The 26,433-nt window shown below is 39.0% G+C and overlaps 3 protein-coding genes across 3 annotated transcripts in view; all 3 read right to left on the reverse strand.

The window, feature by feature from the left end:
* Positions 1-566: 566 nt before the first annotated feature.
* On the reverse strand, positions 567-10,797 carry ube2wb (ubiquitin conjugating enzyme E2 Wb). Its single transcript, XM_030099619.1, has 6 exons — positions 10,738-10,797; positions 8,224-8,315; positions 5,385-5,487; positions 3,255-3,410; positions 3,091-3,166; positions 567-2,978 (listed from the first exon to the last, which is right to left on the reverse strand). Exons 1-6 carry the CDS (start codon positions 10,750-10,752, stop codon positions 2,965-2,967), a joined length of 456 nt encoding a protein of 151 aa, XP_029955479.1. The 5' UTR covers positions 10,753-10,797; the 3' UTR covers positions 567-2,964.
* A 3,203-nt stretch (positions 10,798-14,000) lies between these two features.
* On the reverse strand, positions 14,001-17,064 carry eloca (elongin C paralog a). Its single transcript, XM_030099952.1, has 4 exons — positions 16,959-17,064; positions 16,445-16,471; positions 16,105-16,248; positions 14,001-14,451 (listed from the first exon to the last, which is right to left on the reverse strand). Exons 2-4 carry the CDS (start codon positions 16,446-16,448, stop codon positions 14,261-14,263), a joined length of 339 nt encoding a protein of 112 aa, XP_029955812.1. The 5' UTR covers positions 16,449-16,471; positions 16,959-17,064; the 3' UTR covers positions 14,001-14,260.
* A 6,202-nt stretch (positions 17,065-23,266) lies between these two features.
* Positions 23,267-26,433, reverse strand: part of jph1a (junctophilin 1a) — a 31,604-nt gene continuing 28,437 nt past the window's right edge. The window contains exons 6-7 of the mRNA XM_030099409.1: positions 25,827-25,923; positions 23,267-25,719 (exon numbers count right to left, since the gene is read on the reverse strand). Of these exons, the coding sequence (XP_029955269.1) occupies positions 25,843-25,923 (81 nt within the window). The 3' untranslated portion in view covers positions 23,267-25,719; positions 25,827-25,842. The remainder of the gene's footprint in view (positions 25,720-25,826; positions 25,924-26,433) is intronic.

The following is a 26,433-nucleotide window of genomic DNA, read 5'->3' on the forward strand; positions in this document are numbered from 1 at the left end:
TGGTGACAGAGAGTTGCAAGCAGTTTGGAGCTTCGGACTTCAAGAATATCCATGCCAGTTGTCCTTTATCCATCAATCATTTAAAGAGGTTAACATTATTACATTTTTGCCTCAAGTGATTGTAGCCTGACCAGTAGAGGGTGCCACTAAACCTTATTAATCTTGTGCGCCTAGTCACCTGCCCAGTAACATAAAATGTATATATATTCGTAGTCCTAGTTTTTCATGTGGCCCCCCACGTAAGATTTCATGATTGGGTCAAAGGTTTAAGTACACACAGTTGTAAATCAAAGGTTTGTATCACAGTGCAAACATTGCAGGATATAGTCAATAAACTAATCACTGCATTTCTGACTGAACAAAGATCACAAGTTTCCGCTATACTGTCCTTATCACTATACATATTTGTGGAAACTTCTGGCAAACAATACTGAATGACTGTCATTCACTACGTATAGGTTGAACTATTTACTTAATTCCAAGGTGTCCCAGGATGTTTCGTTGAAAAAAAAAACAACAACAGGAAAAGAGGAATGTAGACAAACCGACAGAGTGCGAAACCCAGGTTGAATAAAAGTGAATCTTTGCTTTTATTATTGATTATGAAAATGAACAGGCACCTATTACATGGAGCTTGCACATCCCAGAACAAAATTTCAAATATAAATAACACACCCCCATTAGTGTTGATCACTCACAACAACCTGCAAGCTATATATTCAAACCACATTGAACAGAAAAAAAAAATTAAGAAAAAAGAAAAGCAACCTAAGAAAAAAATAAAAACATCACATCCAAACCCTTGTAACATATTCACGCACAAGTTTCTCAAATCTCCACTGATCTACTGCCCACTGGGTGAAGGCCTTTTGTCCCTGCACGGATGCCGTCGCGACTCCATTTCTACACAATCATCTCAGTCCTACCCTCTAACTTCTCGCAGCACGACGACGACTGACAAGTCCCGTTACAATGAAGCTAATAAAAAAAAAAAATCATTGGTTAAATAGATGTCTTTAAGTTATCAATATAGTTCTTTTTGAGATAGCAGTGTGCTGTGGTAATCTCCTCTACAGTATAGAGTATCATCACATTCACTCAAGTTTATTCAAGAAACTCAGCTAGACCCTGGAAAGAAAGGGAAAAATAAAAGGAAAAGGAAAAGAAAGGAAATACAAACAACCCAAGATGGGAAAATTCAAGTATCTCTGACTGGCGATAAACATTTTTTTCAGAATGGAGTGACTACAGTCTGTACGGACTACAGCGTCTAGAGGTGAATTTTGTAATATCCATCCCATATAAGCCATTGTCTAAGTTATGGAGAGACTAAAAGTGGTCATGATGTTTGATGCCAATAAGAAAAAGCGGGGTTTAAAATTGCATGCACCCCCGCTGTAAAACTACTATTTGTTTTTAAACCAACGTACGTTTTGCTGCCGACTGTACACATCCTAATCAGCAAAAGATGCAGACTAACTTCCAATGAAATAAAGCACTCCTATTATCATCCTGCTATAAAGTAAATGCATCCTCTGCTAAGGTCTTTCACATCATCCAACAATTTAAAGACTTATGTACAATAGATTCCGACGTGTTATAAGTTTACAACATAACAGTCTCTTTTGGTGAAAATATAGTTAAATTCAAAATATCTGATAGGTATCTTTTTAGAGGTGATCTCTTTATTGAAAAAAGTACCTGAGCCAAAACTCTGAGCAGGGGGGGAATCACAAAAGTCTCATCTTTATGACTTCTAGAAAGACTCTCCTCTGTAGTCGTTCATAGCCGTTCTGGAGATCAAACGAAGATTTAAATTAAATAACATACCCCCCTCCGAAAAAAAAGCATAAAATTAATCAAGAAAAAAAAAAAAACACAACATACTGACCCATTAAAACAACCCCCCTTTTCAAAGTATCAGCTTGTTGAAAAACAGTACAAAAAAAATTACATTTAAATCAACCGTTTTAGAAGATTAAAGCATGAAATTAAAAAAAAAAAAAAGTATCATACAAATAAAAATGGATCATGCAGCAATTTTCTCTTACAGACATTCTTTCAACGAAAGAGAGGCCGCCGCACGTCTTAAAGGCCGGACGAGTTAACACTAGAGGAGCTCAGCCCGAACTTTCAGAGGAGATGTACACCAAGGTCATCAGCTGACAACCAGATCTATCCTATATCTGTCCTATTCCCATCAGGACCGACATTCTGTCCGTCAGCAGGAAGAACTGTAACCGGCTGGCTGCCCATTTGGAAGATGATGAAGAAGAAGAAGAAAAAAAAAAAACTGCATGCACTCTCGACACAGTGGATACAAACTTAAAAACCTGATGAATGGAGGACTGCTAACAGTACAACTGCAGGGTGGAAATAACGTAATCGTGGTGGCGTCTGAACCGAGATCCTTTCACAGTGCATATCATCATTTTAATAGTTTAAAGAAAAGAGAAACAGATGAAGCATTTTCTTGGGAGTTTAAATTGGTCAGATCCCTTCCAGAAGACTATTAGATTTGGATTTCTCTTTGTAGGCCCAAGCATGCATCCATCAGTTATTATTGCACAACACAAGGACCTTAAAATGCACCCACGCAAAAAAAAAAAAAAAAAAAAAAAAAAAAAAAAAGCAACAATAAAAATCTGAAAACAGGAATTTATATTATCTCTCTACAAATCCGCCTTTGTCGCTCGCTGCACCTTTTTTTTTGCCGGAAAAAAAAAACGATACATCTTGGGTGCGTCTAAACGTCTTCGCGTTTGATTCTGGTTTCTATATTACACCCGACTAAAACATGCAGCCAACTGCCCGTGGGGGGGGGGGAGATGCAGTCAAGAGCCTCCTGCGCATGGTGTCCATTGTTCCAGTCAAAGGTCAGAGTTCAAAGACTGAATGATTAAAAAGTGCTTTATTTAGGTCAGTAGGACTTCTTTCTTCTCCGACTATTACAAAGTTTGTACATTAGCATGTATCATCTGTGAAGGCAAACAAACAACTTTTAAAGCAGTGTCCTATAAATTTTTATTGTTTTATGTCTTTAATCAGTAAAAAAATAATAAAAACCAGATGGAGTCTGGAAGTACTCACCGTGATACCACCATTTCGTTTTCTTTGGATTTTTGTTACACGTTCTTACATAAAAGGAGTTATCAGGTGGTCGTCTCTGCAGGAGAGGGAGAGAAGAATTGGACTTTTAACAATTAACGGTGCACAGGATTCACGTCAGCGGAAACAGAGCGGGGCGGCGTTACCTTTTCTTTGCAGCTGGACAACATGCTGATAATGCTAAGACAAACTGATTGCACTGAGAGGGCTGGCGACCAATCTTCCGTTAGAATGGATAGACAGATGTGACCGTTGCTATACACATGAGGGTGGACAGGTATATTCTCTCCTGTGAACATTACCTGCACAGATGAAACAAACAGAGTTAATCTGTAAGATTTTTCTTCGTTAAAGAACTGAAAGATGCAAGTTTGCAAAATGTGTGTCGGTATTATAATGTGCCTTGCAGTATGAGCTCGGGCTTAAACTTGACAGTGACATGAGGCTCTGGGATTAGGACCGAGGGGCCGGGATGGGGTGAAAGAGGGGAAGGGGAGAATAGGAACGAGCCACTGAGAGAGAGGGAGTGAGCCTTCGGAAAAAAAAGGACTAAAAATGGACTGCATTAAAATGCTGCTAAGAGGGATGGCAACCCTAGAAGATACAGGGGGAGTGTGACAGGAGCGGGAGTCAAGTGGTAAAGTAGAGTGAAGGTGAAGAGGGTGAAGAGGGTGACAGTGGGCTGAGGCAGTCTGGCACCAGACAGGGCCTCACAGGAGAGAGCAGCCTCCACATCAACACAAAGTAAAACCAACACTGAGCTCCAAACATCAATACAAAACCAAAGCGCTTTGTTGACATAACATGTAACTTACCACTCAAGTTCAAATCTTTCTTTGTGAACTACTGATGTAACTCTAAGGGGTTAGTGTTAATTTGGATAAATTAGTTAAGAAAATGGATGTCTGGCTATCAGCTCCGTTTCATGACGCAAACAGAAGTTGTGTTTTTTTTTTTTTTTTTTATTTACGGAATTAATAGATTCTTATGGACACAAGAAAGAAGCACCAGAAATAAGCATGCTTCGTATCTCTATGCTGGGTTTCTATAGAAACTGTGGCTCCAAGCTGATAATGCAACCGAGTCTCAACGGACAACTGGCCGCATCATATAACAGTGGAAAAAAGAAAAAAGAAAGAAAAAAAAAAACGCATTGCATTGGGGGCAATTTCCAAAATTAACACAAGCGTTCCAAGATGATGCTGTTCAGCGCAGTACTACACACACAGATCTAACACTGCACTGCAGCAGCTGATAGCGGGGCTGACAGAAGCTGGAAGAGGAGTCCAACAGCGGACAACCCTGACAGTTTGTCCTTGTTCACTGAACTGGCTAAGTAGCTCGAGTTATCTGATTTTCTTTATACTGACTTGTTGTCTATTTTTAGGTGGCCAGGCTCCTGATGGGTTAAACAAGGCTGTCGAGTTAAACTAATCCCATCAAACATGGCCTCAGTGGGACCTGCCTGCTGGTTTCAATGTCATTGAGTCCAGGATCTGCTGCTTCCAAGCCAAGACTGATCCCACTCATAGTGGATATAGATTACTGCTGAGAGAGGTCATTTGTTTGAGAACTTGGTTGCAAAGAGCCACCTCTGTGCCTCCAAACGCAACACGGCCTGTTATAATGATACAACTAGTGATAAATCTCAATATTTAAGTTTTGAGTTTAGCCACCTTGCTGCTAGCTGAGCGTTAGCATCAAAACTTGTTCAGATATGCAGGCTGACGGTTGAAGAAACCTGAGAAAGAACAGCCTTCTGCCAACATTAGTGTGAAGAGAAACACTTCGGCAGGTAGAATATTTACAAAACTAACCACAATGATGAGTCATTGGATGAGTTTTCAAGTTGCAAGGAAATTCAAATGAAAAAAAAAAGTAAAATAGAAATACAAATCCGCAAATAAAGGACATAGCTGATGGACATTTCATTGTATTTCACACCAGAATTCATCATCATCAGTTAGTAGTTTACCATCTATATATCTTAGAAGCACTGTTATTGAGACACTTAGTATCTTTGCAACAAAGGCTGTATAGAAACCAACCTCAAATCAAGATGATAAACAATGTAATCAAAACATGGTCATGAGCATGTGTGCATTCATTACCATTATATCCAACAAAACATCTTACAAAAAAAAATATTTTATTTCCCCAATTAAAGATGATAAATCCACTGAATGCCAATAGCATTCTCCTGCCTGGGTACAAAACAGCAATTCAAATTTCCTCCAGAATCACTAACATAATCACCAGATACCAACTGAGCTTACCTGAGGTGAATCAAAAGGGTATCGACTACTAAATTTGAAAAGCAGCTGGAATTTCTCTCCTTCATACAGTGTGCCGGGTGCTCCCTCCATATCTACAATCCACCTGAAAGAAGGGCACAAAAAAGGTCAGTCATGACACCCAGGAGAAATAAATCACTGCACTGTTCATGTGAAGAAAAACACACAGGTCAGCTAAAACACAGCACTAATAATTAGCTTTTATTTGAGGTCACAGTAAAAAAAAAAAAAAAGGAAACTTGTTCATAGTTTAGCTGGAACACTGGATGAAGATCATCACCTATTTTGGTCATGTTGAATGCTTTCTGGAAAAGGTCAGTATCAGATTTCACATTTCCTTTAAGACACAAAACTGCTCTTTGTTTCAGGAGTAAATAAAGTTTAATTCACTGTGTCGTATCTCATGATGTGGAAGAAGACAGAGAGCGTTTATTAACGTGGTTATGCTATTCATGTTCTAAACCAATGGGTAAAATATAAAGCTACTTCATCAGAAAGCGACTGACAAGCAAGTATGAAATCACATAAAAATAAACCAAAAAAATAAATGAAGGAATAAAACACACAAACATAATGTGAGCTGCCGAATTTGCAGTAAGTGTGCAATCAAAAGCTTTTAGTCTGACTCATTCCACTGACATTCAATATACAGCTGGGTTATGACAGTGGTTTAGTACTAATGTGATACTCTATTGATCTGCTGGACAAAATCTATTTTTCTCCTCTGTCGTCTGGTTACAGAACTCTGCTGAGTGAGCTGTGGCAATGCAATCCCGCTCTGATGACTGAAAGTACAAGGGCTTGGGTCTTTGCGATGAACGCGTTACCTGCACCATACTGTCTCTATGCCTGTAAATAACAGGACGGCGACGACAGCATTACTGGCAAACAAACCGAATGCTGAGGTGCAGAGCGGAGCACTTATTCTCAGCAAAACTCTCAGAGGAGAAGATAAAGACACAGTGATGGAAGCATCGCCACTTCTGACCTAATTTCTCCCATGCCAGCAGTGCAGATAGCAGACCAACGAGACTTGTGGCCGTTATCTGGGTTCGTGGCATCGAGTCTCTTTCAAATCTGGCCTGAGGCACACAACCATTTAGTCTCACTTGTTAGGTCATTTTTCTTTTAAAGGTCATTCTTGGAGAGCCGGAACGTCAGAGAAGATTCATTTTTCTTCTGGAAACTGAGGTGCTAGGAGTGATGCCTGATGCAACCTACAATAAATACAGTCAAGGACTCCGAGGACATTATGCTCAAATTCCCCATAGCCTGATGATTATGTGATCTAGTCAACAAAAATAATACTGAGCCGTTACCCAGGAGGGTATGCATATGGGAGCCTCAACAGCACTTAAAAGCAGCAATTTCCCTATCCGCACTGGCATACTCATAACACCACGAAGCTGAGCTATCTGCACCATCGTGCAGTCAACTGAAAGACCGTAATCTAATGAGCAGCACAGGGAGCCTGAGTGTGTTATACAAACAAAAGATACGCAACTGAAAACACATTATCTCCACAGTGTCAGAGGCGAGGAACAAAGTGTATGTATCTGCCAGCTTAAGGAGTCACAGGATACGTTCCGCATCCTACCAATCACCCAACACAAGCTAAACAAGTCCGCTAACGTCAGCGGCGAGCACAAAGAAAGGCACGCCCACACATACCACCTCGAACCTGGGATACACAGTGATCGCAGGAGCCAGCTCAACTGGTTTTGAAAGCTGAGTCTTGTCAATGCTTCACTCAATCTGAGCAGCTGATTATAATCAAATTGGGAGACATGCCACTATGATGGGTCCTCTATTGTTTTTTTTTGTTTTTTTTAGCTAACACTGCGGCATACATTGCCTCTTTGAGGCAGAATTCGAACCTGACAAGATATAGAAAGAAAAAGTAAACAGGAACACATAGCAATCACTTTCAATGACAATAGGGGTGAGTTTTAGCTGCTCCCTTGTGGGACTGCCAACAGCACCTCATGTGATCTGAAGTTTGATTTGAGCACAAGTTTTTTTTTTTATATAAGATGATTTTGATGAAGATGAAGATTAAGAGATGTGTAGAAAAATTATGTATCATGAATGAAATGGAATAAAAATAAACATGAAATGAAATGAAATTTTCTACACTTCCCGAGGTCATTTAGCTGGCTGGATCCAACACTGCACGCTAGTCTTTGGCCCACAGGCTTAATATTTGACACCCTTTCTTGAGATTAACACTGTCCTCTAACATAATAACTGTATTCAGCAGCAAAAATACACTTTATCAACAGTCAGAACTTTAGTTTGTCATCCCAAGCTAACCTCTAAAGCTTTTGACACACATCTTGATCAGATCTTGACCAAAACAAGTTTAAGGAAATGCCAAGGTGCCGAGACAGAAAGGCCAGCTAAGTAGCTCCATCCCTGGCTACTCGAGCCTGACTCCTCTGTGCCAACCAGTAAATATTTTATCAGGATGAATAGTGACACTGTGCATTAGAGACGCTCCTGAGCGGGCAGAGCTGCCACTCACTGACCCCAATTTCTCCTCGCCAGACACCGCTCCAACTTTAGATCGCACTTCTACTGCAGGAGCAACCTTTGACTGGATGCGATGCACCGAGCATGCTCTCAACAATGATCTCTCATCGTGATTCAACGTGACATTTCGGAAAAAGTCACATTAGATTTGTGTGTTACTCATTGATGCATACCTGCCGCCGACACTGTAGGCGACGAAAATACTAATGATTGATGTGATGGTAAATGCTACCGCTGACACCAGTGAATCATTTCAAATAAATCAGAAAAAAAAAAGAAGACAACTTACTGTGTGATGGTGTTCTGTACACTTTTCTCGTTGAGCGTCATTCCTGGGGGTGGATCATTTTGCAGGGCTAATAATTCCTTTTGTAGCCTTTTCTGTTGGAGAGAAAGTGCATGAATTTGAAGTATTGAGAAAATTCATCTCTCACAAGCCGGCTAAAGTTTACATGTTGCTTTCAGAATTCATCGCAAGATAAATCTTCTAATTTATACAACATTAAACACTTAGTTATCTGGCTCAGTTTTGTCCAACTTCTCAGATGCTTTGTTGCTGTTGTTTAAGATAAAACATTATGATAAAGCGCCAACACTGCAGACTGACCTGTTGGAGCAGATCAAGGCACTACATCTTTTAATATAAATTCCTTAAGAAATTAACTTTTTAAAATGTATGTTCCATTTCTGTTTCATTACACACATTTTGCTGACTTGGTCTAGCTCTTTGTAAGAGTTTTATTGGCAGTGCACTTTGAGAGCTGTGGCATAAATTTACTATATTCTAATAAAGAACATAGAAAAATTGTCTTTCCCCACTTCATTCCATCTCAATCAAACACCAATGATAGGCTCTATAATCATCTTATCCACAAAATATCTAAATGAAACATCAGTTTATCTCAGCTAAAACAATCCAATTTTTCATATGTGATTTTCTGTCAGTGTGGAGAAATGTGTTTAAAAAATACCGAGTGAAATAGTTTGATGTTCTTCATGGAAGTGAGGTACTTTTTTAAAAAGCACAAACCGTCTCTAAACAAGCATCAGTTTTGACAGGCTCAGATAAAGGCCACTGAAGCTGCATCTTTTTTTTTTATACTGTATTTCAACATATTACCCAGCCTTAGTTTACAAGATCTTTTCCAGGCACATTGGTGGTTTGAGAGCTTCAATATTATCTCAGGAATTTTTGGCATCATGATAGGGAACATATTTTGAAAAATACCACAAAAGACTGAACGCGAGGAAGGACACACACACTGGGTCAAATATGGCACACCAGTTTTAAGCCTGGATTGATTTAATTGACGATAGACATTGTTTCAGATTCTGACATCCTAATATCAAACCATGGCAGAACTACCACCTCTATTTTGTTTAGAAGAAGGGGGTGTTTCAAAGTAGATCATCCCAATTTCATAAACAATATTTGGTTAAGTGCTAATCTACATAAAGTTTTTCACATTATAGGATATTATCATGATTGATGGGATTCACAGGTCATAAACAACATTACTCATCTCTTGCTTTTAATAAAAGGTATGTCGTATGGAGGAATTTCTCTCTCATTAGAAATGCGATTATGGTTTGGTTCCGAGACTCATTTTGTGATTTGATTCATATGTACTTCTGGAATAAAAATAGTTTTAATCTTCATTCCTGTGTTTTAATATATATTTGTATATATATTAATATATGTATATAAGAAGTATAAGAAATAACTCAGGCTGGTTAAGATACCCTCTTAACCACACAATTTTTCCTAGAAGAAAAAAACCAGAACGAAAGACCCACGCTACCCTGGAAATCAGTTTTACAAGGATGAACAGCAATAACTGTTGAAGATTAATTACAGTCCCTAAAATAGTTCTGCAATACAAATAAACAACAACTTTACAACTTGTGACTGCTCAAGAACAAATGTAAGCATTGTACAAATTAGATTGCACTGCAGTGTAAAGAAATAAAGAATATTCAACTCTTTTTCAAGGAACTAATAGAAATCAGTGTTATTCATAACACAAAGAACTAGTGTACATCTATTTCTGGTTAAAAAAATAGTTTTTTTTCCATACGACTATAATAATAATAATAATAATAATCAAAGCACTGATGGAATCCTAAAGAAACAACATAATCGCTTTATGTAAAGGAGCGGATCGGTCCAGTTCCCAAAACATTCGTAAAGGTTGAAACTTCATAACATCGTGCGACATCTATTCCAGGTAAACAGTGTTAAGTAACTGGTGTAATGAGAGATCATTACACCACTTTATTGTAACTACGTGTGGTGGAAAGAGTCTTAATGAGTGTTTTTGTTGTTTCTTTCTAGAAGAAATCTCCTTCGCCTAGACTCGACGGTGCACCTGTTCAGGAGGAAACTGCCGCACCGCCTCGTTTAGCTGCTGCCTGACGGCGAGCCGCGGACCAAACATCCGCTGACACCCGAACGAAACATCAGCCCGGATTTAAACTCACAACACAACACGTTGTACTATTTCCACCCGGGTGTCTACATACAAGAAACCGTCAACACGTAGTTCCAGGAAGCTCGTCTCTAAGCTAGCTTCAGCCTGCTGTTGATGGTGATGATGATGATGGTGAGCTAGTTGTGTTGCTAGCAGCGACCAGGCGTTAAACCTGAGCAGTTAACATTAAATGTCACTCGTTTTACTTCAGCGTCACTACTACACGGACCTCACACATGAACAAATAAGAAGCTGTTAGTAACCACCAAGAAACACCTCGCGGGAAGGCTCCTTCATTATAAATACGGGATCGCTGTCAACTGTATCCTTACCTGCATCGACGCCATGATGGAAACCCCCCTGCATCAGTGCGCGGGGGAGGGCTGTACGTCAGGACGTCACGTGACCTCGGAGGAGTTGTTTTGACAGCAGCGAACGTGCACGCTGACGTACTGCGTCATAGCGTAGACACACGGCTATCCGCTGGTCTGGTTCCACCCCAATACGTATTTATTTGACGAATAAAGGTACGGAAACGAGTTTTGAACCTATCCATAAACTCTTCTTCTAATTAACAAAACTGCAATTTGCAAAACTTAGATGGAACAGAAACAATTTACATTCAAATCAGGGCTCAAAACAATATTATTTGCTCGCTTTCCAATGGATTTCTTTATTACCTTTGTCTAAAAAAAACCTTTCACTTTTTATTATTTTCTATGCCTCTCTTACTGTGTTTTAATGTTTTTCGTTATCTTAACTGCTTTAGATTAAGATTCTTGCTTTGATATATTTCTTTTATTTTTTAGTAAAGCACTATATGTGTCTGAATTGGAGCTATATAAATAAATTTTGCCTGTCTTACATTTGCTGTTAGGCAACCTGCTTGGAGGATATTGATGGGATATATTGCTTTTCTAATGAATATCCCAAAACAATTATTGAACTTTAAAATTAGTTTGGCAGAAATTGTTTGAGCTCATTCATATTAATCATGAAAATCAATTCTACTGGCCTGATAGATATTTTATTCCTGATGTCAAAGCATTCTAGTCATTGTAGCAAATACTAAAAAAATGCCACATTTTATAAATTTTTATTTTAAGTTCAAACATTACATTTTCTCAATTGTACACTCCAATAAACTGAAGGTGATTAAAACAGTAAAAATCTGTACTTTAATGAATGTATTTATGTAAAATCTAACACCCCGCTTCAGATTATGTTTTCTTATTTGATTTTTCATCATTCTAAAAATAATTCCTCTTTCATATTTCTTTGTTTTTTTAGGTTTGCTACAAAGCACTTCATAACACTGCTTCTATGAGAGCTCTATTAACGTTTTGTGACAGAACCTCATGGCTATATAAATACAAAGCCAAGGTTGCCACACCAAATTGAGAAATGTTCAGTGACCTCTACTAAAAGATGATTACCTTGCCTGATGACAATGCTAAATTTAGCCATTTTCTCATTTTGCTTTATTAAATGTCACCTTCATGTATAAGAATTACACATGATCTGATCCATAATGCTATCACAAAATTAGAAATTCATCTCAAATTGAACTGCAATTACTTTTTAGATAATATCTCCCATGGCAGTCTCTCCTGTCTTTGAACTGATCCCTTTTTATTAAATCCAACTGAACTCTCAGCTCCAAACACCTTGAAGCATAAACATGTCTGAACCTGACACATCCTCATTTCCTTCTGCTCATCAGTGCCAAGCTGTCTGAAGCACAGGATGTATATTCATTTTTCTGCATGAGCAAAAGGTTTGGAACATTTTATTCAGCTGAATTGTAACCTGAACAAGCCTCCTCAGGTTTCTTTAGAGGAAAAGAAACCTTCTCCCACAGTTAGGTGTTGAGCTCTCTCACCAGACAAGTTCAAACAAAGAGTTCAAATGAGGAACACTAAATGCAAATTCATACAGTATATAGACGCACCACAATGAACTTAGGGTTGTTTTTTTTTTAACATACCTATTAAAAAAGACTATTTCCAGTTACCAGAATCAGTAATGGGTTTCGTTTCGTTTATGCTGAAAACATCTGTTGGGATTGTCCCGTCGACGAGTAACACAAATCTAAAAGTTTTAGATTTAAACTGATAGTTCACATTCACTGTCAAACAAAACTAAGATCACCACCTGTTCCAGTTATTCCATTGTACAAACATCCCTACATGTCAAGGAGAGCGTCATTAACGAAGGATTTCAGTTTAATGTTTTTTTTAGGCTAGTCCAGAATTCCAGGTATTTATAGGATGAAGCATGCATGTATTAACAAAGTTTTACTTTTGTCAGCCTTTATTTTAAACTGCTTTAGGAAGCCTGAAGTTCAACATTTTCAACCTGCATTGTCCCAATGTAGGCATTATCTGGGCTGTACTGTGGTGAAGTAGTTAGCTTTCAACCCTTACAGCAAGCCACCCCCAATTCAAATCAGAACTTGGGAGATTTTTCTGAAGACAAAATGCAAATTCACTTTTTCCTTTAAGTACTTTGGTTGCCTCCCATAGTTCAAAAATATTGTAATTGGTGACGACAAAATTGATTGTGGGTGTGACTGGATTGTTTGTGTTGTGACGTGTTGTCCTGGGTGTAACCTGTCGGCACACAATCAGATGGGTTTGGCTCTTTTTTTTTTTTAAGTAAAGCAGTTTAATAGGAGGATTTATTTCTAACCCTCCATTACATCTAAGAATGAGCCTCTGCTTTGTATGATCTGATATGTTGTGTTGCTCTTAACATCTGTTCAGGGACTGTGGCTGAAAATGTACCTTTGTAACCCAGAAGGTTACAAGTGGTGGTGGTGGGGGGTGGTATGGCTGTGGGCCGGTGGGGCGCTGGGTAGGTCGGCTATTACCCGTTCTGCCGCGCGGGCCTTGGGGCGTTGGCTGTGCCGGGGAGGGTTCGTCCCGGGTTCCTGGGCTGGCTCGCTGGCCGGTGGCCCCCGTGGGACGGCTGTGCCGACTTCATTGGGCTGGAGAAGTTCCCTGCTTTGGTGGAGGTTTTCATGCATGCCAGATCCACCACACCAGCATCGAACAAAACTCAGTAGATTTGCTCCCCCGGTTGCTCAGTCAGTGGAGATTGCTGGGTTAGTGCCTGCTGGATCTCACTCTGCTTCATCTATACTTCCTCTGGTCTCCTGACAGCTTCCTGATTGACCTGGTTGGGATTCTGCAGTATCTGGTGTTTGGGAAGGTTTTGGATTTGTAACTGGCTTCAAGGTGTGAACCACAGAGCACAAATAAATCTAATGCACCTTTCTCTCAGAACACTGTTTATGCCTCTCTTTTTGTCTGTCCTGTGTTTCTTTTATGTCTCACTTGGGTTTGCACAGCCCTCAATGGCATAATGTAGGAAAAAACTTGATAGGTTACGTGCCATGAGGGCAGGTGACGGTCACAGTCACAAATCATAAAAAATTGCATGCAGCCTGAACAGGAACATCATGGATGGTTGATGTCACTGTAAGAGCAGATATGCAGACCACAAAAAAAAAAAAATTGTACCTTTGTGTTAACTGTAGAACATGGTGCAGTTCACGGAAAATAAAGTAGCAACTGGGAGAAAAAAGGTGCTCACCAAATAGGTCTTTATTCGGATGGAGAGCAGAGGAAAATGTTCTGCTGAGAGGGGGCGCCTGTCACATATTTTGTCTGCCATATTCATGTTTTCTATTAGATGAAGTCTTTTAATACTAATGAAAATATGACAGGGATGAAAGAAACAACTGAAAACACAAAAAAGATTTCACGTGAGGGTGACAGGAATACAATTTAAATATTGAACAAAAAAAAAAAAAAAAGAAGTGTGAAACTTATACATTATTTTTTTTTCGCTTTAGCAATCCAAGAAGTTTGCGGCCATCAGCAGTTCCAGTGCGATCTCCGGAGCAATGGGGAATTCTGGGATTTCGGTGGAGCTGTTGGTGTACCGGACCTTGTAGGTGAAATACATGCAGACCTTGGACAGGACATGAGAAGGGATCTCCCTGAAGTTGACTTCATTGGTTTCATTTTCAGCAAACTGTCCTGTGGGAAGACAGTTACACAAGGGGTCAGCAGTTGTATTATTTATGCACAGGATATATCCAGCTCTGACAGAACCATTTAAACTGAGTTTGTTTTCCAAAAATGATGTAAATTTTCACTCCTAAACTGAAGGAAAAGATTATTAATGAACGCTCATCTGAAAGGTTCAGGAGAAGTAATGCAATTTCACAATGAAGGGAGCATAGTGCCACCAACTGGACAAGAAAATTTATTTAATGGAAAAAGCCATCTTTACCGCAGATTCAATTTCCTGTCTATTGAAAGTACATGTAAGCAAGTCAAGCACCAACATTGGATATTTTTTCAATATTTCATTCGCAATTTAATAAGTAAAGCTGTAAAGTAACAATTCACAGCGATCTCTTTTCACATAAATCGGAATTCCACACAGTTTTAGGATTCATTTTTCACAATTACTGAAAAAAATACTTTATTGTAAATTAGCTATGCTAAACTCATTTTAATCGAGGGGCCATGCACAGCCCTATTTGATCTGAGATGAGGCACGTTAGTAAAATGATATCAAGAACTCCAAACCATAAACCATTTTTGTTTAAGTGAAAACACATTCTGAAAATGTTCATATTAAAAGCCCCATATTCAAAAACTAGGATTAATTTTGAAGAAAAAAAAAATAGCATGACCTCAAAAATTCTTCACCTCATTTATCTTTGGACAAATGTTGGCAAAAGCATCACAGGCTGCTCAGTTTCTGCACCGTCAGCATGTTTTCACAAACTAAACCTCACACTATGCCTTCATGCTCATGTTATTATGCAGTTAGTTTTCATTGCATCAATTGGCTGTCCAATGTGTTGACTCTGCAGATCTTATTATTGTTGACAATCTCCAGTGGAGATATTTTCAAATGCAGCAAAAATTAAGGCTTTCTGGTCGAAAAATGTTATTGTATCTTTGTGATTTCTAAATTCAGTAATGTCATCTCAGAGTGTTTTGGCAGCTCTGCTCTCACTCTAACCAGAAAGATAGGTACAATCTCTTTAAATAAAAAAAGGTCCTTGGGTTATTATCACACCAAAAATGTGGATAAAATAGCAATTACTCTTATTCCTTAAGATGGTTGTGTGCTATTTCCTCTTACAGTACTGTCACATGTCGCACATACAGAAGGTATTTTGACCCCATGAAAACTGACATTTACTTAGAGATATCAATTTCTCAGCTATCAAAGTAAAATATTTTAATCACTTCAGTGAATGTCACAATTCAATTTTTCCAGACATCAAATTGGGGAAAATGAATGGGATCTGAACATTTTGCAAGTATTCAAACTATAACAAAAAAGCTCATTATCATGCAAACAAGTAAGACAACACCCAACTAGTTTCATTCCTTTGTGTAACTGTTGCCAAAAAGTATGATGTTCCCAGGTGGTTCTTTCTGGAGTCTTTCAATGTTGTTGTGACAGTGTTTTCCCTTACAATCAGCCTTTGTGCTGGCAATGGAGGAAGTGAAAGAGCTTAACTGTGCTTGATGTTATGCATAACACCCAAAACCAGACATTGAATAATTCCGGTGGTCTTTGTTTGGTACTCATCTGATTAACAATTTTCAAAGTAAAACAGACAAGGTAATCCCGAAGAATGGCTTTCTCTTTGCCCAAGTCTTTACCTGGTCCGCTTAACATGGCTTTGATTGTGCCTGATGTTAAGGCGTGTTCTCTTTTCACGATGAATTCATGGCCATCTGAAGAGATCAGCTTCACATACATGGCATCGGGCCCTTCACAGCCACCATAAGTTCTCTCTTCACCGTCTGTGAAGCAATACCACAACAGACAGGAGAGCTTCTATGCAACATCCAACAGCAAGCAAGATCGTGACATAAGAGCAGACATTACAACAGCCTGCAGGTTTGACTCTGGGAAACCAGAACAAACGATACTGCACAACACACGTGTATTAGAAACCCGCATTGAAGATTTCTTTGGAGGTTTTGACTTATTACTCACCCATCCTGGTCCAAGCGTTTGTTAATCCTGGAAAAAAAAATAGGATCGCCAATGAGAAACGAAGGGGAATCAGAACACTCAAAACCCAAAATAAAGCTGATAATCAGATCAGTTACATGGACAATATGAAACAGCTAGGACAACTGTGCAACTGGCTTTTAGAGATATTTATAGCAAACACTGCGACAAATGGGATCCATCAGCTAGCTGCAGCATAAACCCAACTACGAACTGAACCTCAGTCGATTCAAACATACACGTTTTTCATAGATCCAAACAGTGTCCGATAGCAGTTGTGAACCTAAATATTTTTTGTCTATTCTAAAAGATTGTACGTGAGTTTCAAAATCGTCAGCGTTTGCTAGCACGGGCTTAGCGAGCTAGCCCACATCGAAACACTCGATATTAAGTTTTATTTTTTTTGTCACAGTTGAAAAATGATCCCCGATAATAAGCAAAAGACACGACTCGAAGTATTATCACGTGTAATGGAATTATAACACTGATTTCTTACCGCCTTGACGATGAGTTCACAGCGTGTATCAGCTAACGTTAGCCACCGGAGGATACAAACACCCGTCCGCACAGAATGTGCTCCGAAGAAACCGTGACTCGAAGAATGGTTCCGCTTTACAATGTAAAATAACCATTATTTTTTTGCTGAATATACAAACTAAAGATTAAAATTCAGAAAATAATGTTTATCAAAAAAGAGGTAAAAAAAATCCACAAAATATATAGATAATAATAACTAAAAAATGATGTAGTAATAAGACTCTATAACTCCTCTTGTGAATAGTGTTTGTTTTTCTGTTGATTTCATTCTCCTTTGATACTAGTCAACATCTGTGTTTTTATATTCATATTCATATTCAAATCGTTTATTTGATTTTTTTCGGTGTTATTGATAATTTAACTTTCTCATCTATTCTGCGTGTTGTGTGTGGAGTAAAGATACAACTGAGTTCTATTCTATTCTATTCTATTCTATTCTATTCTATTCTATTCTACTCTGTTCTTTTCCAAACGGGGCATAATTGGCATAATGGCACTTTCATAATGGCACAATCTTAAAATTCATGCAACGCAAAGGACTGGTAATCAGGATTGGACACCATTGAGTCAAAATGACTTGTCATATTTAGTGCTGACATGCCACTGCCCTATTTTTTCCCTGCAGGGGGCGCTCGTATGTCAAATGAACCATTCTGGATGTGACTGGTGGTGGTGATGTACAGCAGCAGGTGCTGCGTGGACATGACAGAGACATAAATCCGGTTTCCAAAAAGAATGACAGCAGGAGAAGGCATGCAATCTACACTTTAATAGATTCTCCAAAGTCAAGTTGGTGAAAAGAAATAATCAATGTCTACAGTCAAGATCACTACATGTGACATACTGATTTCTTTATTTTATTTTATTTTATTTTTTGTAATAATTTGGGAAAGCATAAAGCAAGCAGTTAAAAAATCTGGTTAAATCAATTAGTGATTTGCATTAAACGGAAGCTGTTACAGTTAAAAAAAAGTGTTTTTTGTTTTTTTTTTTGTTTTTTTTCTGAACTGACTGTGGGATCATACGATGGGGAATGGAGTTGTCACAGACAGGTTCAGAGTGTCACTTTGCAGTGATCCTTCCTGAATTTTTTTCTCATGTAGGAAAAGTGATGACTGTTGAAATTTGAAACTTCTCAAAGTTCACAGAGTTATCTGAGCTGTGCCACTAAGAACAGAATACTGAGCGTGCCTGTGATGTTAGTACTTCTGGAACTGAATGGTATATAGGGCAGTATGGTAAAGAGTTTGAATTTCAGCTCATGACTTGTGTTGCACACACAACTTTCTCTTAAACTGAGGAGATAGTTGTAATGCAGTGGTCATTTCAGACGTCTGTGTTTGAATGGTTGTGCCCTTTGTTTCATCAGATGTCGTTGGAGGAGTTGGTAAAGGTGACATCTGACCCAGTATTACACTTACGATAATACCAGCTTCAGCTATGCTGTCAGTTTGTGTTCCAGAAAGTTCCAGTAACCTCTGTGAGACTATCCGTGTTGCTATCTCTTACACACACACACACACACACACACACACACACACACACACACACACACACACACACACACACACACACACACACACACACACACACACACACACAGATACACTCACACACACAAACCAAAAACAATCACTGACCTTCCAGTCCCCCATTACACCATAAGTGCTTATGATCAGAGCGGGCGGGCGGCGGCAGGCGCTTTGAAGTCCCCCTGATACGACCCACCCGGCTGCAGCTGCTCTCAGCTCTATTTTTGGGAAGAGGCTGCTGTGGGCCCTTCAAACAGGGCTCCTTTAATACACATACACACACACACAAGCACACACAATGCATGCAAACACTCTTGTCGTGCCAAATGACACCATCTACCCATTTAACAACTCAACTGTACGCTTTCTGCCATCAGACTTCCTCGTATGCACGTGAGATTCTGGAAATGGTGGCATACAATTAATCTGTGCTCATCCATCTCAATGTTTGTTAGGTTATTTCCATGTTTGCACATCTCTAACATTCAAATGTTCCACTTTTGATCTGGTTTATATTCTGTATAAACAGCGGTAGTGGCCAATTTCGTGTTCCTTTATATGTGAAGGAATGAAATGGGGTGAATGTAGGCTCTGTCCCACATGCACAGGCTCAACCAGCAAGTCTCATTTCCCTCAGCACCACTTGTTTCAGTTCCACCATGTCGGTCAGATGTCAATACATACGATCATTTATGAACAGTACAATGGCTGTGGTAGAAAAGGCCTGAGTGAAACCAGGTCAGAATTTTACTCATGATAGGGAAAGATGGGGGAGGAATGTCTTTAGGCATTTCTTCGCTGAAAAGAGAGAAAGGCTTGTCACAATGAATTTATGGGTACTTTCCTTTTTTGCCTGCAGCCAATCACAATACCCTGCAATTTTCCTGGACCTCTGCTCAGAAAAGCATGCCACTAACAGCACTGTCTTATCGATGAAAAGCTAATTATCATACACATTTATTTTGATGATGCTAAAATACAATAAAAATATGAATACTTCTAGTAAATATGTCATATCATGTATATGAGCATTGCTTTTATCAGTGTTTTGGAGCTCAAGTATATTGAAGGGAGTCATCTCTTGTTTAGGTCCCAAGGCAAGCTTTTAATCAGGCAAGTCAATATAACTGGTAAAAACCACTGTTATTTATTTCAAACTAACATTAAATTGATTACATCAGAATTTGCTTGATTAAATAGTTGTAAGATTGACTATTATCAGTTGATTTACTTTGCTTGTGCAGTATTTCGGAATTTTGCCAAATGGCAAAATCTATGACAAATCTTTTTGCAATAGTGTAAGTGCATTTTGTTTTGGGAGTTCTCATACTCAGTGCGCCTAAATGATATATTTCACAAAATGCTGTGGTTGATAATATGTACTGTTCACATGAAACCAGTGGGAGAAACTGTATCGGTTCACCTGCAAACATGCATTCAATGCATCTATCTTTTTTTATTTTAGAGAATAAATTATGAAATATGACTGACAATAATAAATAAAATATTTAACAGCAAATCAGAGAGACACTATATCATTAGAATAATTTTAGATCATGAATTATGTAATGCAATGTAATGTAAAATATTAAAATTTTAGTTAGTTTTAATCATTTATACATGTTTTCATCACATGGGAATGAGCTGTAGTTCATTTACACTAACTTGAAGCCTTGGAAAATACCATCCAGTCTCTGAATCAATAGATAAAGTTTCGTCACTGCATCACCAACTGGGTTGGAAAATACTTGAATTACAGTCAGTGGCTAAATTCCTTTCAAGTTTTGACTATTTCAGCATGTGGCAGAGATCTGCTCACACAGCGACACTTTACACAGTAATACCTGCAAACTGTAGTTTTATTGTTTTGGAGTCTCCTTGTGTGTTTCTTGGAAAAACAGACGTGCAGGCAGCTGAGCTGTTGATCAAACAGACGTGTCACAGAGAAATAAGGGCTACCTGCGAGCCGGGGAGGAAACATTGTCCCGATCCGATTATTAACAGCAGTTGATGATTCAAAACAGCCAAGCCTGTGCAGTCCGTTAAGATAAACCACTTTTCTCATAACCTGGGTACAAGCAGAGAATAAAATAACATCTTCCAAATGATTTGAGAAGTCCATTCCTGCTTATTGCAACAAAACACCGTCTGTTTACAGCCGGCACTTTGCTCATGATGAAAGCTTCAGCAGACACATGAGTGGATGTGACAACCATTTACTTTCAATAGCTTGAGGCTAATGCATTATGTTGAGGCCTTGCTAGTTTGAACTATTATGACTCACCCTACAGCCTGCCGCGATAAAACCTTCGGTGGAACTCACATGTCGCTAAATAAACACGACACAGAAAGCCTTGTGCTTAAACGGCATATGCCTGAGCTGTGCTGGTCTTTTGGCGAGCGCAAAAGCGGCACGCCGCGACCTGCACCGGAGCTCGCGACGAGAAAAGGCCGCGCCGCATGTTTAAATGATAAGACGGATAATAGTTTACTTTAGATGACAAGAGTGACAGGTTTATAGTTTTATAACTGAGATTTGTCTCCGTGTAAATATAACAGATGAAGTGATGCTAAGCTAGGCTAGCTATGCAAGGCATGGAAAGGGGATCTGCTTAATACTGATGTCTTAGCTACAGTTTTGAAAAACGCTGGCCACTGATATCCTCTCACTGCTTACAAGCCTTAATCCAATTTTAGAAACACAACCAAGTTGCATTTGGTGGAGGCTCGGTCTCAGAGAGAGAAGTTAAATATACACACGAGAAACTCCTGTTTTCATCTCCGTGAGTGGGAGCAGCTGAAAAATATCTACATTTCCTTTCTGAAATGAATGAAATCAGTCTTGAATATAAGCAAGTCTGCAGTGTATTATGATGATGATTTCTCTAGTTCCTGCTTTCTAAACATATGTACCCAGAAGCATGGATTGTTATGAAAAAGAGGAGCAACTCTAAAGGGTCTTGATGACTAAAACAATAACAAAACATTAAAAAAATTGAAAATTAATTAAAATATTAAAATACAATCAGATAATCATTTATCGGAAATTCTTATTTTCTCCTCACAGTTGGAAAATCCCTGATATTTGAATCTGGAAGAGTGGCCTTTGTGTGCAGTGTTTGCATGCTCTTCGATTGAAATCTCAATTGTTCTTTAACAAAAGATTTTTTTGTATGAAGTTTGGGGATTTTTTTTGTGTGATTTATGGGTGATCTTGAAGGCAAGCCTTCTTGGAAAGCTTCTTCCTTTCAAATTTACTTTTGATAACTGTGAAAACTTGAGAGGCATTTTGAAATTCTTCGTAAACAAATCCTACGACAGCACCAAAATGAGACGCATGCCTCTGTCCTCCTGTCATCCCTCCGTATTTGTCCCACGCCCAACAGACGGTACAGCCACCTTCACTGATTATCGGTCAGATTACAGAAGAATCTTCAGCCTGAGTAAAATCATAGCTGTCACTGGAATTTGTTAAACGGCCTCTAAGAAGGTGAGACCTGCTTATAAGGTTTTGGTTTATATTTGTCCAAGACAGCGTGTGCAACCAAATCTTGCCCAGCTTGCTGCGCCATATTAGAATAGTAACAGAGATATTCTATACTATTACTGACAAGTTCAACCTCACAGGCGGGTTTTAAGTGCCAGGATTATATATTCTTCAGCCGATTCCTTTGAAAAGGAAAACATCTCATTATAGAATCCGTGAAGCTATAATGATATTTTGAGAAAAGCCGACGCGTCCACCGTGAAACTGGGTGAAATGACACCCTGCTGGTTCTGCAGACTCTTGTTGGAGTCAGGGCAGAGGGCGCAACAAGTGCATGACACGGCGTTGCTGATTCCAGGCAGGTGCCACCGCTGGTGTAACGCTACACTAATCCAAGGCTAACCAGCAGTGGAAACAGTATGAACTGACCTGAGACAAACTGGGGCACCTGCCTGCAGTCCCGCCGCTAATGTGAGACTCCGACTCGGATACTTTGATTCTGTGCCTGGTCTTTTCCCCCCGGATCTCATTATTAGAAGGTCATCATGAGGCCACCGCCGCTCTGAGACGCATACAAATCAACACCAGGGTGGAATCTAAAACAATCTCACGAGAGAGATCAAAATCGGCGCGCTTTTGAATCTAAACCGACACACTTTCAGATTTTATTTTGAAGGTTGTGTGAAAATAATAGATTCAAAGTAGCTACGGTATCGTTTTATGTTGAAACCAGACAGGATGCGATTTATGCTGCCGTGTGTGTGCGTGTGTGTGTATGGGAAGGAGTACAGTTTGTGTAGTTCTCGCATCTGTTGCATTCTACATTACAATAGCCTCATTGTGTGTGTGTGTGTGTGTGTGTGTGTGTGACGTAATGTTTCTTTTTCCCAGCCTGCCTTATTTCCGTTCCTTTTTTTGTTTTAAAAGAACTAGAGGTGTTGAAATGTTCATTGTCGAACTGAAACAGGTGTGATGATTCCAGATACGTCCCAATAAATATGAGTGCAATAAAAAGTTTGCATATATTTGACATTTATTCCACATAAAATTTAGTATGATTTATTTATTAACATGAATATTATTTATCTAAAAATAAAATGTAAAGAATCTGTTCAGAAAAAAAATCCTGAAACGTTTTAAAATTATATGTTTTGAGTGAGAAATCATTGACAAAACACACAAACTGCCTGACATTCATATTTTGTGTAGCAAGTGTTGCTTTTGGAAAGACTACAAGAAAACCTAGCATTGTTTACCAAGGCATAACATCTTTATTGTTATACACATAACTTCATCTCCAAAGACTTTGCACAAATCAGTGGGGTCACATTAACCTTGAGATATCAAAAGTCTCCCACAGTTTCTTCTTATTTCCTAAAATACTCAAACAAATACATCTGCCTTTCACATCCCCAAATGGTACATACAGTACAACCAATTAGAAATAAAATAAGTCTTTTTTTTTCCACTGTCAAACATTATCATATGTGCATTACATTACCAATTACAAACAAGTTATACCCATTGTCAAAATACAGGTGTGCAAATTGTTAGAAAAATACCAAGTCATACCAGATTCTGGATTGTGCTCTGTAAAAATCCTTACAAATAGTATATAATAATCTATATATATATAAATGTCTCCAACATGCAATGTTGCATCTCAAAAAATATCCCTTAAACAGGCTGTTCAGGTGAACCCTCCATAACTTCCGTCTTCACTGTTTTGTCTACACCACATTTTGGATGAATTTTCAGTAGTTAAGTTTTCAGTAGTTCGATTAGCAGTAGTTCACGTTGACAGTTTGCAGACTTCAAACTGGTTGAAGAACTCTTTAAATGTTATGTGCTGCTCGTTTTTTATAAGAGACACTATGCTCAAAGTGACCTTCGAGAAAAGAAAGAGAGAAATGCAGCAAAGAAAACCGAGACGTATCAAAGCCCTTTTCATGGTGACCAATGTCCACAAAACACATCAGTTGTACAATGAATAAATAATCAATCTTGGTAGTGGCGACAGTGAATGTCCACCATATAAATAACCACTTTGAAAATCAAAGAAACTCATGCCGTACCTGCAACAAAGACGACAAGCAGCTACAATGAGGCAAGTTAAAAGCGTGACTCGGGTGATGACAACAGTCAGATTATCGCCCACACAACAAAGTTAAGACAAGGATGGCGTCCCCCCCACTCCCTCCCTCCCTCCCTCCCCTGTCCTCATCTTTTTGAGGTAAACAGCAGTACTGTTAAAGACTTAAAAAGGCATCTCTCCTTCATCCCGGAGCCACATTCCCCCCGACCGCAACCTGAATATAATCCCACTGTCCCGCAAGACCGTCTCGATCCAGTCTCATTAGCATGCAACGGCGTGAACTGCGTGTTAGAATCTCAGCGGTACAATGGAAGCAAAGTATAGAGTAAAGAAGAAATTCAAGCTAGAATGGTCTAGGCATGTACAATGAAATAATCTGCCTTCTGATTTTCAAAAAAATGTTTTTATAAGACATTTGTTACTTCACCCTAACAGAGCTAGAACTGCTTTCTTAACCACAATGCCTGCTGTCAATGAACACCTTCTCTTTAAATTAGTCTGTTAAAATAAATATGGCATTCTGACAATTAAAGGAAAAAAAAGCAATGAAAATAAGATTATTTCTTATCATGATACAACCCTTTTTTTTTTGGCAAAATATAAGCTTTTCAAAAAAAAAAAATTAAATAAACATATTGCACTTTCATGGATGTGTAATGTCAAATTACAGCTCAATTGTTAGAAATGAGTAAAATTCAAATAAAAAGGGAAAATAAATTCATTTACTCATTCTGAGACTTCCACAAGCAGGTAACGAACATTCAGAAGAACAACGAACAAAAACTTAAAATAGAACAAAAAAAAAAAAGAGAGAGAGAGAGAACAAAAACACACACAAAGTGTTAAACTGTACCATGCACGGGGAGTGCTTCAAAGCAGTGTATCCTGGTTAACAATGGAGAAACACGAGAAAGCTGCAGAGATGTTTGGGTTAAGAGTAAGACTGGCTAGTGACCGTGCTAGCACTGACTGCTGGCGGCGGCCGGGCCCAGCTTCCCTCGTTCAAGAGTGGTGTGAACCCTCGAAAAACTGCTCCAAACACTTTGAGCGTGCTCCCACCGCGATCCCTCCACCCCCGCCTCCAACCCCACCCCCCAGGACCGGGCTCACATCTCCCCATCAAAACGTCAGATGGCAAAATAGAAAGGCAGCTGTTTGCTCCCGTCATCTAAAAGTGCATCTCCACACTCTTCCAGCGAGGTCCGTCGGCACTGGACCACAGAGACCTGCGCTTGGATCAGCCCACGTGTGGGTTACAATTACTTCTCTTTTCAGACTGTGTAGGTTTGGTTGCATTTTTAAACATTTTATTTATATATACGTATATATATTTATATATATGTATTCTTTTTCTTTTTTTTTTTTTTAAATCTCACTAGACACGACATGTCACCTCTGGTTCTGAGAAGCCAGAGGAGTGCTAATTCACGGGGCTGGGCCCGAAGAAGGCCAAAGACAGGTCGGTGGTAGCGGTGCCTTCCTCCTGATTCTCTTCGGTGTCATGCTGATTCCTAAAACACCTGTGGCCGCCTCCGTGTCTCACTGGCGCCATTTTTTTGATTTTTCAAGGCCCGGCGATGCAACTGTACCGGTTGCCATGGTTTCACTGCAACATAAAAACAGCTTGGTTTTAATTGGGGACTCGTTACAATTCAGCAGAGGAGACGTGGGCAAACGCAAAACACTTCCGTCATCGTTGTCGCTGGAACTCACCTGAGAAACAGCATCATCATGTCAGAAAATGGACAAATATAATTGCAAGGCCAATATTCAACAGCATTACCATGGCAACAAGGATTGAGTTAGGACCCTGCAAAAAAAAAAGAAAAAAAAAGAAAGAGAGAGAAAACAATCACATAGATTAGATCTGTAGCTTTCAGAAATTATGTGCACAAGTAAACTTATTCAAAAAGTTGTGAGGAGCCATGAGAAAAATGTTACTGCAGTGGAACTATCAGTGTATTTTTTGGATTACATAAATGTATAAATGACATTTATCCATCAGAATAGATGATATAATAATATACTCAGCAGCTAATAAGCTTAGCATTTCCTGAAGAGTAAAAACAGTCCCTGTTTGGCTCCTTTTGCATTTCTACATCATCAGAGACCTTATAGTCAGTAGATTTTCAGCTTGGCACAGAACAAACACAGAGAATGAATAACTGGTCTGTTTACATTGATACCTGATAAGAAGTCATATGACACGATAGAGGCAGCAGCTGTTTGGATGAGCGGAGCCTCAGGACTAAAAACATGGCCGAATGCCGAGTTTGGCTTTATCTTGAGATAACACCACCAAGCAGCGCAAACACAAACC

This window comes from Salarias fasciatus, chromosome 9 (assembly GCF_902148845.1).
Source record: "Salarias fasciatus chromosome 9, fSalaFa1.1, whole genome shotgun sequence".
NCBI classification, from domain to species: domain Eukaryota; kingdom Metazoa; phylum Chordata; class Actinopteri; order Blenniiformes; family Blenniidae; genus Salarias; species Salarias fasciatus.

Bases quoted from the DNA above. Each gene is read 5' to 3' on its own strand.
- ube2wb (XM_030099619.1), bottom strand. The intron at 3,411-5,384 runs GTAAGCTCAGTT...TCATCTGTGCAG, and splicing joins ACCCTTTTGATTCACCTCAG to GTAATGTTCACAGGAGAGAA. The intron at 3,167-3,254 runs GTAACGCCGCCC...CCTCTCCTGCAG, and splicing joins TGTCCAGCTGCAAAGAAAAG to AGACGACCACCTGATAACTC.
- eloca (XM_030099952.1), bottom strand. The intron at 14,452-16,104 runs GTAAAGACTTGG...GTCTTCCCACAG, and splicing joins AGCCATGTTAAGCGGACCAG to GACAGTTTGCTGAAAATGAA.